This window comes from Callorhinus ursinus, unplaced genomic scaffold (assembly GCF_003265705.2).
Source record: "Callorhinus ursinus isolate GAN/ISIS: 27379988/994484 unplaced genomic scaffold, GSC_fseal_2.0 scaffold83, whole genome shotgun sequence".
Classification (NCBI taxonomy): domain Eukaryota; kingdom Metazoa; phylum Chordata; class Mammalia; order Carnivora; family Otariidae; genus Callorhinus; species Callorhinus ursinus.
In genome coordinates this window covers 1764118-1777522 of record NW_027397145.1, presented here as the reverse complement: position 1 = coordinate 1777522, position 13405 = coordinate 1764118, and the positions used below count along the sequence as shown (strand labels likewise).

The 13405-nt window shown below is 39.2% G+C and overlaps 1 protein-coding gene across 3 annotated transcripts in view; it reads left to right on the top strand.

Moving 5' to 3' along the window:
* Window positions 1-13405, top strand: part of CTNNA1 (catenin alpha 1) — a 317040-nt gene that overhangs the window by 258395 nt on the left and 45240 nt on the right. For all 3 annotated transcript variants that reach the window (XM_073887780.1, XM_025852154.2, XM_073887781.1), the window contains 2 exons: window positions 10031-10111; window positions 11294-11446. In XM_073887780.1, the coding sequence (XP_073743881.1) occupies window positions 10031-10111; window positions 11294-11446 (234 nt within the window). The remainder of the gene's footprint in view (window positions 1-10030; window positions 10112-11293; window positions 11447-13405) is intronic.

Genomic DNA, 13405 nt, shown 5'->3' with positions numbered 1-13405 from the left:
AGGAGAGAGAAGACAGTAGGAATACTCTGAGGGCCACTGGAGTCTTCAGACCACAGGCAGGTCTGATACTCCAAAAGAAAAGAGGAAGGAAAGATTTGGCAGTCATAGACTGCAGTGCATCCTCAGGCCAGAGCCAAGCTCGCAAGCCAAAACTGCCCATGAGTGGACTCCCACATTCTTAAGAATGAGCCTGCAATAGTACTCCCACCATTTTCCTGCTTGCTGGTTAAGGAAGGGGGAGGTCTTGTTTTAGGCCTAAAGGATGCCACTCCCCCCACTGACCTTCATCTTTTCCAAAGTCTTATCTGCCCATAGGCCAGTTGTTAATCTTGAGTCCATAGACTGGTTTGCAGAATTTTGTTGCTTGTGCATTTTCTGTGAATAAGTTTTAATCCGATTCTTAACAGGGTCTGTGATCCTGAGTGACAGAGTTCCTGTTCTACAGGAACTTTCTCCCAAAACATCTAAGGAGGGGGGGAGTCTGATAAGGGTTGTCTCTTTTAAAAATTTTTTTCTTTAAGGAAAAGCAGCCCTTGGGATACTGTAAATGCCTTATTGAATGAAGTCAGCTACTCCCTGATTCAAAACAAAACAAAACAAAAAAAACCAAAAAACCTTTGCCAGGCAGGAGGAACTGGATTAAATTCTTCCCTGAAGTAACCACTTTAGTTCCATGTGGAGAAAAGCATTAGAGTCAATTGGATTAGAGCAACCACAATTAGGGATGAGTTGTATGTGAAAATTTAAAAGGAAAAGCGTCTCCTTCCCCTTAGACCCTTGGTTCCTTTCTGCTCTCTAGTCTGCTTGCCTACCTCTTATATATTAACAAATGGAGAATGCTTAAATTATATTATCCCAGCACTATTAGACCAGATTTGTGGGCAAGGGAAATTGCCCAGAGAAGCACCAGTGCAGTCAAGAGTAATTATTTTTTTGACACATCTGGAGAAGTGAGCAGTAATGCAACGGAGAAGTAGGCAGTAATACACAGTACCCAGAGAGTTCCTTCTAAGTCACCAGTCATCTTGCTCACTTGCCTTCTCTTTGGGTTCAAAAGGTTCAGTCTGTGGAACCAAAGAAGATACGGTTTTGTCTTAAAGTTGGTGGAGTACATGGTTCCTGTTGATGGGATTTTGTGTCATTTTTTGATCTTTAGCTCAAAGGACTAAACAGAGATCCATGTTCTTTCTGAAATAAACTTATCTTTGGTTTCATTTTAGGCAGCTTTACTCTCCATACATATGCCTTTGACTTAATTATTAAGTGGCAGTACAATCTCCAGAAAGCACTCTCCATATCATCTGTTTAAGTTTTCACTGCTTTGTTGTTGTTTGTGACAAGGCAAAGGAGAAGCAAAATCTCACTCATCTCTCCTCTCTGTGAATGGTTTTAAGCAAAAGTAAATGAGTCAAGTGGCAGGGCTTAGGTGCTGTAGTTACGTGCATTACTCTACATGAAAGTTTGCTTTTAATACGTATTGCTGAGTAGGGAGAATTATTTCCCTGCTTGGAGCGGCAGATGTACAGATACATGGAATTTTCTGTTCATTTGTGGTAGAGCCGGAGCTTGATTTTGCATTATGCTAAAAAGTCAAATGTTTCTTTAATCATTCCCAAATCCAAAAATTATAATAACTCTAGCACCAGTGGTGTTGCACATAGGTGCTCTGGAGAAGTATGTTAAATAAACCTAGTTGCTGTCAGTCTTGATCGCTACTTGGAGGACTTCCTCACGTTTTATCAAAAAGTTACAGTCATTTTTTGGGTGGAGGTCCTAGATTTTGTGGGTCTGAGTATATCCCCTGCTAAGAACCTTTTAGGGTTTTTAGTTGGCAACCTCATATTTGGGCCTATATTAGAGTAAGTGAGTTTCTTTCAGAGGGAAGAAGGAAGGAAGATGAGAGAAGATTATGGTAAATCCTAGAATTGTTCACTGCTTTCATACTGCATGTATTCGGGGGCAAAGATAAGACTGTTCTTTTAAATTATTTGATATGCTATTTAGAAAAAAGGAAAAACCAGTGAGGTTCATGATGAACATTAGCTTGTTATCTTCCCAAGAAGCAAAACATACATGACAGAGGCAGGTAGAATGCCTAAGGATTGGTGGCTTTACCAGTTTATCATGTTGGGATGGACTAAAGAGTGATTGATAGTCCCAGGTGGAGCTGGAGGATCTGAGAGCATTCAGAACACTAGGTTCCTGGAGTCTTGGTCTTCCCTAGACCACTGTTGCGTGTAAATAAATAGGTGTGTGGTTGGGAATCTTTGTTTTCAAGTGCCTTTTTAAAGGTAAGCTGTCCACATAGGGCCAAGAATCCCCATTTTTGACTAGATCTTTGTCCCTATCCCTACCTGCCATTGATTTTGATTTTTAAATCAAAAATCTCTTGTTAGTAAACATGACTGAGAAAGCAGAAGGGAGTAATGGTTCCACAGTGATGGTGAACTGTGTTCCTTTTGATGTTGTAACTTACAGACTTAGGGATTTCTTCTAGCTTTGGAGGCATGTGCTTTTTGGTAGTTTTTGCTAGTGGGGGTGGCGGGGCTAGGATTAGGTAACAGCCTAATTTTTCTGTGCTAGTGTTGTATTCTGTGTCCAGGACTAGGTAATTCAGCAGTAAATCTTGGGGTGATGCACTGGAGTCAGACATTAGGTGAGGGAAAAATCTTTCATAGAAGTTTGGGCAGAGGTACATTTCAGCTATGAAGATCTTTTATTTGGCCTACCGTAGACTCCAAACCAAATTGAACTATCTTAAAGTCTTGATTAATGCACAGATTGATTGAAATTTGTATTGCCAGGCCTTTTTTTTTTTTTTTTAACTGTTTGCACAGTGGCTTCATCATGTTCATGTTTCCCCCATCCTGTATGTGTGGCAGGCTTCATTTTTTTATTCTGAAATACAGCCAAGTTTGGCTTTGTCCTTCCTACTTCTCCCTCTCCATTTCCAAGTAAGTATCTTTCTCTTTAGATGTGTTTCCTCCTGCCAACATAGGTGGCCCACAGGTATACAAAGCCATTTGCACAGAACAGAATTAAGTGTTATGAACCCATTCATATTTTCTTGAAGAATCCCTTTCAGTGTTAGAGGCCTTTGACCCAGTTGGCTAAACTTAAAGGGGTGAATTTGCATGTATATTGGCTAGATGCTAGCAGTTTTCATTGCTGAACCTTAGAAATGTCATTCCCTCAAAAATCTGGGGTAGAAGGACAGTGACATGTGCTAAGACAAGCAAAAAATTTGAACATGTGATGTCATCAGTGCAAAGAAAATCAGTAAAAAAGTTTGGCCTAGAGAGAAAAAGATCATTTCTTATTATGAAAGGCTTTATAGCAGCATGTCAACATTATAGCTGGGCTTGAGATGAACCCATATTGCTGAAACAGTACTGCTAAGGCTTGACATCCTGTGGGAGCTGATTCTGAATTGTTTCTTTTGTGTATATGAGGGGGGTCTTTCTGTCTAATGGCTTCATAGTTTTTCCCTTGTATGGCTATACCATAATTTATGGACATGTAGTTTGTTTTGAGGATCTTGGCTTTTGCAGACAGTGTAAAATGAATATCCTTTTAATATCTTTGCATTCTTAGGCAAGTTTATATATAAATTCCTAAACATAAAATCACTGGGTTACAGAGTGTGTATATTTAAAATTGATAGACATTGCCACATTGCCTTCCAAAAAAGTTTTAAACTATTTCCTACTTCCCCAGAAGTCCGTAAGTGTTCACTAACCATCCCACCACCCCCCTTCCCACCCCCACACCATATTTAACAATATCTGGGAATCTAATAGTTGAAAAAAGCTTTCTTTTATTTCTCTTTATTTATGAGTAACAATGAACATCATTTTGTATGTAGGTGTATTATCATTTTTGTTCTTTTCTGTGAACTGTGTATTTCATTTGCTCATTCCCATGTGGAATTGGTCATTTTCTTAAAGATTTGTAAGCTGTTTTTTTAATTAAATTAATTAATTTTGGGGGGCGCCTGGGTGGCTCATTCTGTTGAGTGTCTACCCCTTGATTTCAGCTCAGGTCATGATCTCATGGTTGTGGGATCAGGCCCCACGTTGGGCTTTCTTGTTGTTGTTAATCAACATAGAAATCAAAAGAGGCCCTGGTTTATCAGTCTTAGCCAGATTTTCCTAGTCAATTGAGCATTTAAAAATCCTTCTGAAATATCCTCACAGTTGAGTCATCCTAGTCTTTTTTCCCTGGGTTATTAATAGTTTCAAAATTAAGGCCTTCTTTTATGACCTTCATATACTTACTTTGTATACCTGTTTGCTTTATTTATTCATTCATTTATTTATTTTTAGTTTAAATTCAGTTAGCCAACATAGAGTACATCATCAGCTTCAGAGGTAGAGGTCAGTGATTCATCATTGCATGTGGCACCCGCTGCTCCTCACAGCACGTGCCCCCCTTAGTGCCCATCACCCAGTTACCCCCCGCCCCCCGCCCCTCCAGCAGCCCTTACTTTGTGTCCTGTGATTCAGAGTCTCTCCTGGTTTGTTTCCCTCTCTGATTTTTCCCATTCTGGTTTTCCCTCCCTTCCCCTATGATCGTCTGTGCTATTTCTTATATTCCACGTATGAGTGAAACCATATGATAATTGTCTTTCTCTGATTGACTTATTTTGCTCAGCGTAATACCCTCCAGTTCCATTCACATCAGTGTAAATGGTGAGATTTCATCCTTTCTGATAGCTAAATAATAACTCCATTCTCCATACACCACATTTCCTTTATCCATTCCTCTGTTGATGGACATCTGGGCTCTTTCCATAGTTTGGCTATTGGGAACCCTCTTACACTGTTGGGGGGAATGCAAGCTGGTACAGCCACGCTGGAAAACAGTATGGAGGTTCCTCAAGAAGTTAAAAATAGAGCTATCCTGGGGCTCCTGGGTGGCTCAGTCCATTGGGTGTCTGCCTTCGGCTCAGGTCATGATCCCAGGGTCTTGGGATAGAGCCCTGCATCGGGCTCCCTGCTCAGTGGGGAGTCTGCTTTTCCCTTTCCCTCTGCTCCTTCCCCAGCTCGTGCTTGCTCTCTCTTTTTCTCTCTCAAATAAATAAATTGGATCTTTAAAAAAAAAAAAATAGCGCTACTCTATGACCCAGCAATTGCACTATTGGGTATTTACCCCAAAGATCCAAATGTAGTGGTCTGAAGGGGCACCTGCACCCCAGTGTTTATACCTATTTGCTTTAAATACCTGTTTGTGCTTCTGATAACTTCCCAACTTACACAGCAGCTGTTTAATAAGTAGATGATTACTCTCTGTTTTAAGGAAAAGAAACCTGGTGTCTCAAAAAGAGATTAGAACATCTCAGCTACACGCTTCAGTGCTGGGACCCTGTTAGTATTAGCTCTCTAACTTTTCCCCATCCTGGATTTTGTCATATTCCCCCCCACCCCCGAGAAAGATAAAGGAGTAGTTCACATGCTCATTCTGATCTCCCAGGATTTGGCAAAAAGATGCCACAAATTCATTTGTGAATTTGGAAGTGCTGGAAGTGCTGTGGAAGTTTTCACTTTGTGTTTCTTTTCTGGAAGCACTGTGTTTATTTTGTACTATTACCTTTAGGTTGAGTAGTCTTTTGTAAGCTCACCTGGGAGCCTTTGTCACATTATTTCTAGGAATTAAAATGCACCTTGAGATGCCACCAGCTGTGCCAGGGACATATTTCATTCTTTCCCAGTTTGGAAGGGTTAGACTAGAGCCATGGAGTTGAGAGGTTGTAGGGTATAGGTGAATTAATTAGTGGACATATGCACCAGTCACAGCAGTGAGACCTGTCTCCTCTGTGGCAAAGGTAGGAGTGATTTGGGGGGAGTTCTGAATTTGTTACAGGAGAAAGATTACTCTTTCTGAGGCAAGGGTCAGGCCTTTTGGGGGGGGGGATTGCTTCTTCTTTCACAGGTTACCACCAAAGTGGGTAAAATCCTCCAAGAAAGTTTAGTTTTTAATACTTTTTTAAAAAGTTTTAATTTAATTAGAGAGAGAGAGAGTGTGTGTATATATATGTGAGCAAGCAGGGGGAGGGGCAGAGGGGAAGGGAGAGGGAGAGAATCTCAAGCTGACTTTGCACCAAGTGCCCGGCCTGGCACAGAGCCTGATCCCACAACCCCGAGATCAGGACCTGAGCTGCAACGAAGAGCTGAATGCCCCACTAAATGAGTCACCCATATACCCCCTAGTTTTTAATACTTTTTAAAAATCAGTGCCTAACTTAAATGTAACCTTGTGTATAACTTTTCCTTCCTACCGTCTCTCTTAGGTCATTCAGAACTATCAGGCCCAGCACAATAGAGTATTGCTGAGTTTTGTGTTGCTCTGAATTATTTTATCTCAGAGTATAAACTCTCTGAAAGAAGGATTTTGGCTAGTCCTGCCTATTTCAGTGAATGCAGAGTAGGTGCTCAGTAAAGAGTATGTCTAAATAAATAGAAGTCAGTCCACACAGGAGAAAGATAGAGTGACTTCTTGATGCTTCTGTTGAAGATGGGTTTTGAAAGCCCTTTCACAGTCTCAGCTAGAACTATGTTGATAGAGGCCATCCAGCTAATAACCTTTGCCTCCCCTCAGTTCAGCGGGTACTTACTTGCTGAGGGGAAGCTATATGTTGAAATCCCAAATATGCCCTATCTTTTTCTTAGCCCTTTTGTCACTGCTTAGCAGGACATACATATTAAATGTGAGTGAACCTACATGGTCTCTCTGCTTAGATGGAATAGAGTCTCTCAATTAGGAGGTAGGTCGGAGTTGTGAGTCATTTATTTTAAAGGTTAAATGAGCAACTTTCCTTTTGCATAACTAAAACTAGAAATAAAAAATCCTAACAGCTTTTATTCCAAAGAGAAGTAAAATCTTGTTATACAGATCAGCAGCCTTTCCACTTTCATCAAACTCATTGTTAAGGTTGTGTGTATATGCCTGTGTACTTACCCTATTATATTTTATTTTTTTAGATTTATTTATTTGTTTGTTTGACAGAAATTGAGAGAGCACAAGCAGGGAGAATGGGAGAGGGAGAAGCAGGCTCCCCGCTGAGTGTGGGTGGGTGCGTGTGCATGCGCGCGTGTGTGTGTACATGTACGTACATATTTTAAAGGGATACTTTCATTTAAAAGGTCGTCTGTCTAGTATAACCTACAAGCTTCAGCAAATGACTGCTTCTGAACTGTCCCTTCTTGATCACGGAGGCATAGGCTTTTATTTCCTAAAGTAATAAGAAAGACAAACTGATTTTTTTAGGGTAGTTTCACAAATACAGAATGAACAGATTTGTGGTATGGGTTGCATCTTAAAGTAAATTTTGCTGTGTGGCTCTGATTCCCTCAAAATCAAGCTTGAGGATTTGCTTTTATATAACTTGCAAAGTAAATCCTTCTACACAAATTGAGAAAATTTCTGGGCATTCGAGGTTATAAGGGATTGGGTTCTCGAGGTTATAAGGGATTGGGTTCTCATGAGGTCATTGTGCCCAACCTTTGAATTTCAGAGAGTGATATTTTCTGGGATAAATGCTCTACTAGACACATCCTAAAAACATGGCTAGGAACAATGATAAATTATACTAGGTTCATTTAGAGGAATTTTCTTGAAGTGTGTGTGTGTCTAAGGGATGTACTGAGACTTTCCTAATGAAGACATTAGTTTGATTATTTTAAAATTCCATTTTAGTCACCTTTGCCTTAGATCCTATTATTTTTTTTAAGATTTATTTATTTATTTATTTGAGAGAAAGAGAATGAGAGATAGAGAGTACGAGAGGGAAGAGGGTCAGAGGGAGAAGCAGACTCCCTGCTGAGCAGGGAGCCCGATGCGGGACTCGATCCCAGGACTCCAGGATCATGACCTGAGCCGAAGGCAGTCGCTTAACCAACTGAGCCACCCAGGCGCCCCTAGATCCTATTATTTTGATCTTTAAGATTGTCAGTAACTGATTATATACTTGTCAAGTTCTTTTCTCACTGATGGCCATGAGTAAGTCACCATTTATTCCTCAGGCAGAAATTCTCATTCCTGAATCAGTTTTGTTGAGACTCTTTTTTAAACCCATTTTTTAAAAAGAATTTGTTTTATTTATTTGACAGAAAGAGAAGGGAAGAGCACAAGGAGGGGGAGGGGCAGAGAGAGAGGGAGAACCAGACTCCCCTGCTTAGCAGGGAGCCTGGCATGGGGCTTGATCCCAGGACTCCGGGATCATGACCCGAGCCAAAGGCAGACACTTAACCAACTGAGCCACCCAGGCGCCTCTAAACCCATTTTTTTTTTTTTTTAAGATTTACTTATTTTATTTTATTTTATTTTTTTGAGAGAAGAGTAGGGAGGAAGGGGCAGAGAGAGTCCCAAGCAGACTCTTTACTGACCACAGAACCCAGCGCAAGACTCGATCTCAGGACCCAGAGACCACAACCTGAGCCAAAACCAAAAGTCGGACGCTCAACCAACTGCACCACCCAGATTCCCCTTAGCCCACTGATATTACTGGACTACTTAGTTTTACTGGTAGTCCAGGATTATTAGGGGGAAAGGTAATGGATGTGACCCTAAACAGATTTGAGAGTGATCGTATTATTTTAGCACTTGTATTCCTAAAATCCCCTCTTGTCTCCTCTCTGTCCTCTGCTTCAATATTTCTTCTTTTCTCCTATAACAATCCATAGAGATGGGGGCAGAGGGACAGAAGTCATTGTTCCCATTTAACCAGTGGGACATAAGAGAGAAAATGAGTAACAAATGGACGTACAAGGCACTGAGAAAACGTGGAAATATGTCTCCTCACCCAACTATTCATGTGTTGTGCTGGCTTGTATACTGAAGGCATAGTTATACCAGAATGTCCTGAGGGCACCGAAAAGTAGAACACTGGGTTAAATTCCCTTGTCCACTTGTATCTTTCCTGTGATTACTACATGTTTTATTTTACATTTGTTGGCTGGGCGTTTTGTAAGGAAAAACTTGTAATGTACTTGATAGACTAACCTACCTAAAATCTTACCAAGGTATTCCAAGCACATGGCTAGTTCTACCTGGGTAACTTAGCTTTGTCCCCTTTTCTTTTAGCTACCATCGATTTTGGTTCTGGTTAAAATGTTCCCCAATGCAAATCTGAACTTCCTGACCTCTGAAGCAATGCCCATTTATATAACTCTTGAGAGTGACTAATATGTTCTTTTCTGTGCAGTACAATTGGATTAAGCTTAGCCTAGAACTTAAAAATATATGGCTGAAGTAATCTTACAGAGCATTCTTATTGGAGCTGCATAATACACATTATTAACTCTGACCCATCATGGTACATCTTAACTTTAAAATTCATTGTTTTCACATTGTTTTATTGCCAGGTGCCATCTTTCATATTTTGACATTCTTCACATCTCAGAGTTTATCAAAATCAGGTGTAACCTGTTCTTGCTTGCAGTTCAAGGGTTTAGGCTCCTGGGTGGTTTGGTCAGTTAAGCATCTGCCCTCTGCTTGGGTCATGAGCCCTGTGTATTGCTCCCTGCTCAGCAGGGAGCCTGCTTCTGCGCCCCGCGTGCCCCCCCCCGCCCCCCCGTGCTCTGGCTCTCTCTCTCTCATTCTCTCTCTCTCAAATAAGATCTAAAAAAAATTGTGGTGTGTACACACACACTGGAATATTACTCAGCCAACAAAACAAATGAAATCTTACCATTTGCAACAATGTGGATATATTATGCTAAATGAAGTCAGTCAAGACTTTCAGTTTTCAAGCAGAACCTTTTAAATGAAAGTCATGTCTCAACTTCTCTTATTTTGGTAAAACTCTGTCAGTTCTTGCCATCGGATAATGTGGAGACTAAGCATTGTAGGGTTAGGTTTTTATAAACAAAGCCACATAGTTCTCTCCTACCCTACCCCCATTTATTTTCAACTTTGGGCTTTAATTAAAAAAAAATGTTGATTTGAACAAAAAATAGATGTTGGCTATTACATTTATAATTACATTTCCTTGTGAATCACTAAAATGTGCATCTCTTTTCTTATTTTCCAGGCTGGACGTAAAGAAAGAAGCGATGCGCTCAATTCTGCAATAGATAAAATGACCAAGAAGACTAGGGACTTGCGTAGACAGGTAAACTGGAAAAATTGTCGATTGCATTCCCAAGTTCTCAGTTTTGTAGTTTGGGTTAAAATTCCGGTAAATACTGGGCCCATATATTTTATTGGGGTAAAGGATGGATTTTCCAGAGGAAATTGGCCTATCTCTGATTGCTAGTAAGGTTCTAAATGGCTAATAAAATCTCTTGGGGGGCCTGGAATAATACAGTCCCACTGGGATGGACTGAATGAATTAGCTCTAATGTGAAAAGGATGTACAGGTAAGAAAATCAATGTAAAATGACTTGGGGGACCTGTGACAAAACCCTGAAGGATCTTGTGATACTAGGTTACATACAGGAGAAACAGAAATTGCACTTATTTGACTTGCCCCATTCTGATTGCACACTTTTAAGTTCCCTTAGATCCTTGGAGATGTTTTTCCAGTACAAATATGTGGGTATAGAGAGATTTCATTTGCTCAATTTTCCAAGTTAGTAAATACACAGGAAAGAATCTCTTCATTTGTTAAATAGTCCCATTAACATGTCAGAGTCCAATTGAGTCTAGTATTTAAAAAAATTAGGGTTGAATTTACAAAACTGTATTAAGATGTAAAACAAAGTTGTAGTAAATTAGTTTCCAGACTTAGTAGAGAGACATTTTATTGATCATATTTGATAAAAAGCAAAGTTAATGACAGAATATGCTTTTATTCATTTTCCTTCTGGTGAAGTCATATCAGAAATGGTTATAAAGATAACCTTTTAGGTTTAAGGTTCACGGTGTGCTAACCCTCTTCAGATAAACCAGAAAGTCCTTAATCCTGTCTTTTCATTTTTCGTTAGCCAGTTAGGCTAATTACATATATTCCAAGGCTTTGTGTCAGTTCAGCTCAGAGCTGCTTTCTCTTCAACTTTGTATTATTCCTTTAAGATACAAACTTTAGTTTTGTAATTCCCAAGAAGAAAAAGGATATTATCTTGAAACCTGAGATTTTATTGCTGAAATGCTGTAACTATAGCATAACCATTATCTTCAGGATCATGTTTCTTGTGTTGCACATTATATAACTGCACAGCTTACGTGAGGGATCCTCATGTAAGTGCAGCCGGGCTATCATGAGCTTCCATTAAGATTTAAAAGTACAAGAGAAAAAAAGCAGTCTAGTTTCTTGGTAGAAATAAAATCAAATTTTTTACAATTCATTTATTAGCTCCGCAAAGCCGTCATGGACCATGTTTCAGATTCATTCCTGGAAACCAACGTTCCACTTTTAGTATTGATTGAAGCTGCAAAGAATGGAAATGAGAAAGAAGTTAAGGAATATGCCCAAGTTTTCCGTGAACATGCCAACAAATTAATAGAGGTAAGTGTGTTAGCAGTTAACTGTAGGTAACTTGGAGGACTGGTGATTTTTTAATCACATTATTTAATCAGCTAAAAATTTTAGGGGCTCACCTAATATGTAATATGTATGAGATGGAAGTCTTTCACCATTACTTTACATCTGTGCCAAACTACCATTTTGGTCAGTTTACATTAATTATGTGCATGATTAAATATAGATAGTCCCTGTCCTAGAAACTTAACATCTCCACTAATGTTAATGCAAATAAAGATAGATTGTGACATATCTGAACTTAAAAGATACTATAGAAGGGAATAGTGTCTAGAAATTGGAGAAACTGCATGGCTTACATCCTGGGCTGCATCCTGGCAAAATAACCTTTCTAAATTTCCATTTCTTTTTTGTAAAATGAGGATACTAATGATACCTGTCTCAGGAATATTTTGAGATTTGAAAGAGATGATCTCTCTCAGGTGCTTAATTCTTTGCCTGTGACATAGACTTAGTCCAGTCATCATGTTTTAAAATGAAGAAACATGCTGTTAATTAGATATGTTTGAACAGTAGAAATCTTTATGTAAGAGATTGTTTAGTAAGGTGACAAGAAAAAAGAGAAGTGAATTGCTATTTAATTTCCAGGTAGGTTAGGCTTGCTACTACTACCTTTTAATAAGTGAAATTATATTATTGTTTAACTATTATTTTATTTTTAAAAACTGACACATAGCACGTTCTCAAGTTATTTGATTTTGTAATCTCAATGTAAAGCATCTAATATTTGGAAAAGATATTCCATAGATCATTTGGTAAGTTGGTCATTATGTAAGAATAGAAAATGGGACTTCTATGTAAAATATGTGTCTTGTACATTTGGATTTATAGTGACATAGTCCAGGTTAATGCCATAAAAATATTCTAAGGAAAACATCAGTAATCACATTAAATGCATTACTAATTTTACATCATGTTTTCTTTGACCATTAAATGTATTTTGACCTGAATTATGTACACAATACATAGGTCAGTCTTTTTTTTTTTTTTTTTTAATTCTAGTTAGTTAGCATACAGTGCAGTATTGGTTTCAGGAGTAGAATTCAGTGACTCATCACTTACATAAAACATGCATTGCTCATCATAAGTACTCTCGTCAGTACCAATCACCCATCTAGCCTATTCCCTGCCCACCTCCCTCCATCAACCCTCAGTTTGTTTTCTATCTTTAAGAGTCTCTTTTGCTCCCCCCCCCGCAGCCTCCTCATAATATGTTCATCTGTTTTGTTTCCTAAATTCCACATATGATTGAAATCATATGGTATTTGTCTTTCTCTGACTGACTTCATTTAGCATAATACATCCACGTTGTTGCAAATGGTAAGATTTCATTCGTTTTTTTTGGCTGAGTAATATTCCATTTTAAATACACACACACACCCCAATCTTTATCCATTTCTCAGTCGATGAACATTTGGGCTCTTTCCATACTTTGGTTCTTGTTGATAATGCTGCTATAAACATCAGGGTGCAAGTACCTTTTCTGTGTTTTGTATCCTTTGGGTAAATATCTAGGAGTGCAGTTGCTGGGTCATACAGTAGTCCTATTTTTAAGTATTTGAGGAAGCTCCATACTGTTTTGCAGAGTGGCTGCACCAGCTTGCATTCCCACCAACGATTCAAGAGGGTTCCCCTTTCTCTGCATCCTCACCAACACTTTGTTTCTTTTGTTGTTCATTTTAGCCATTCTGACAGGTGTGAAGTGCTATCTCATCATGGTTTTGATTTGTATTTCCCTGATGATGAGTGATGTTGAGCATCTTTTCATGTGTCTGTTAGCCATCTGGATGTCTTCTTTCTGTTATTATTTTAAAGATTTTATTTATTGAGAGAGGGAGCACAGGTGGGGCGAGGGGCAGAGGGAGAAGCAAGACCCCCTGCTGAGCTTGGGCTTGATCCATGCAGGGCTCAATCCTGGAACTGAGC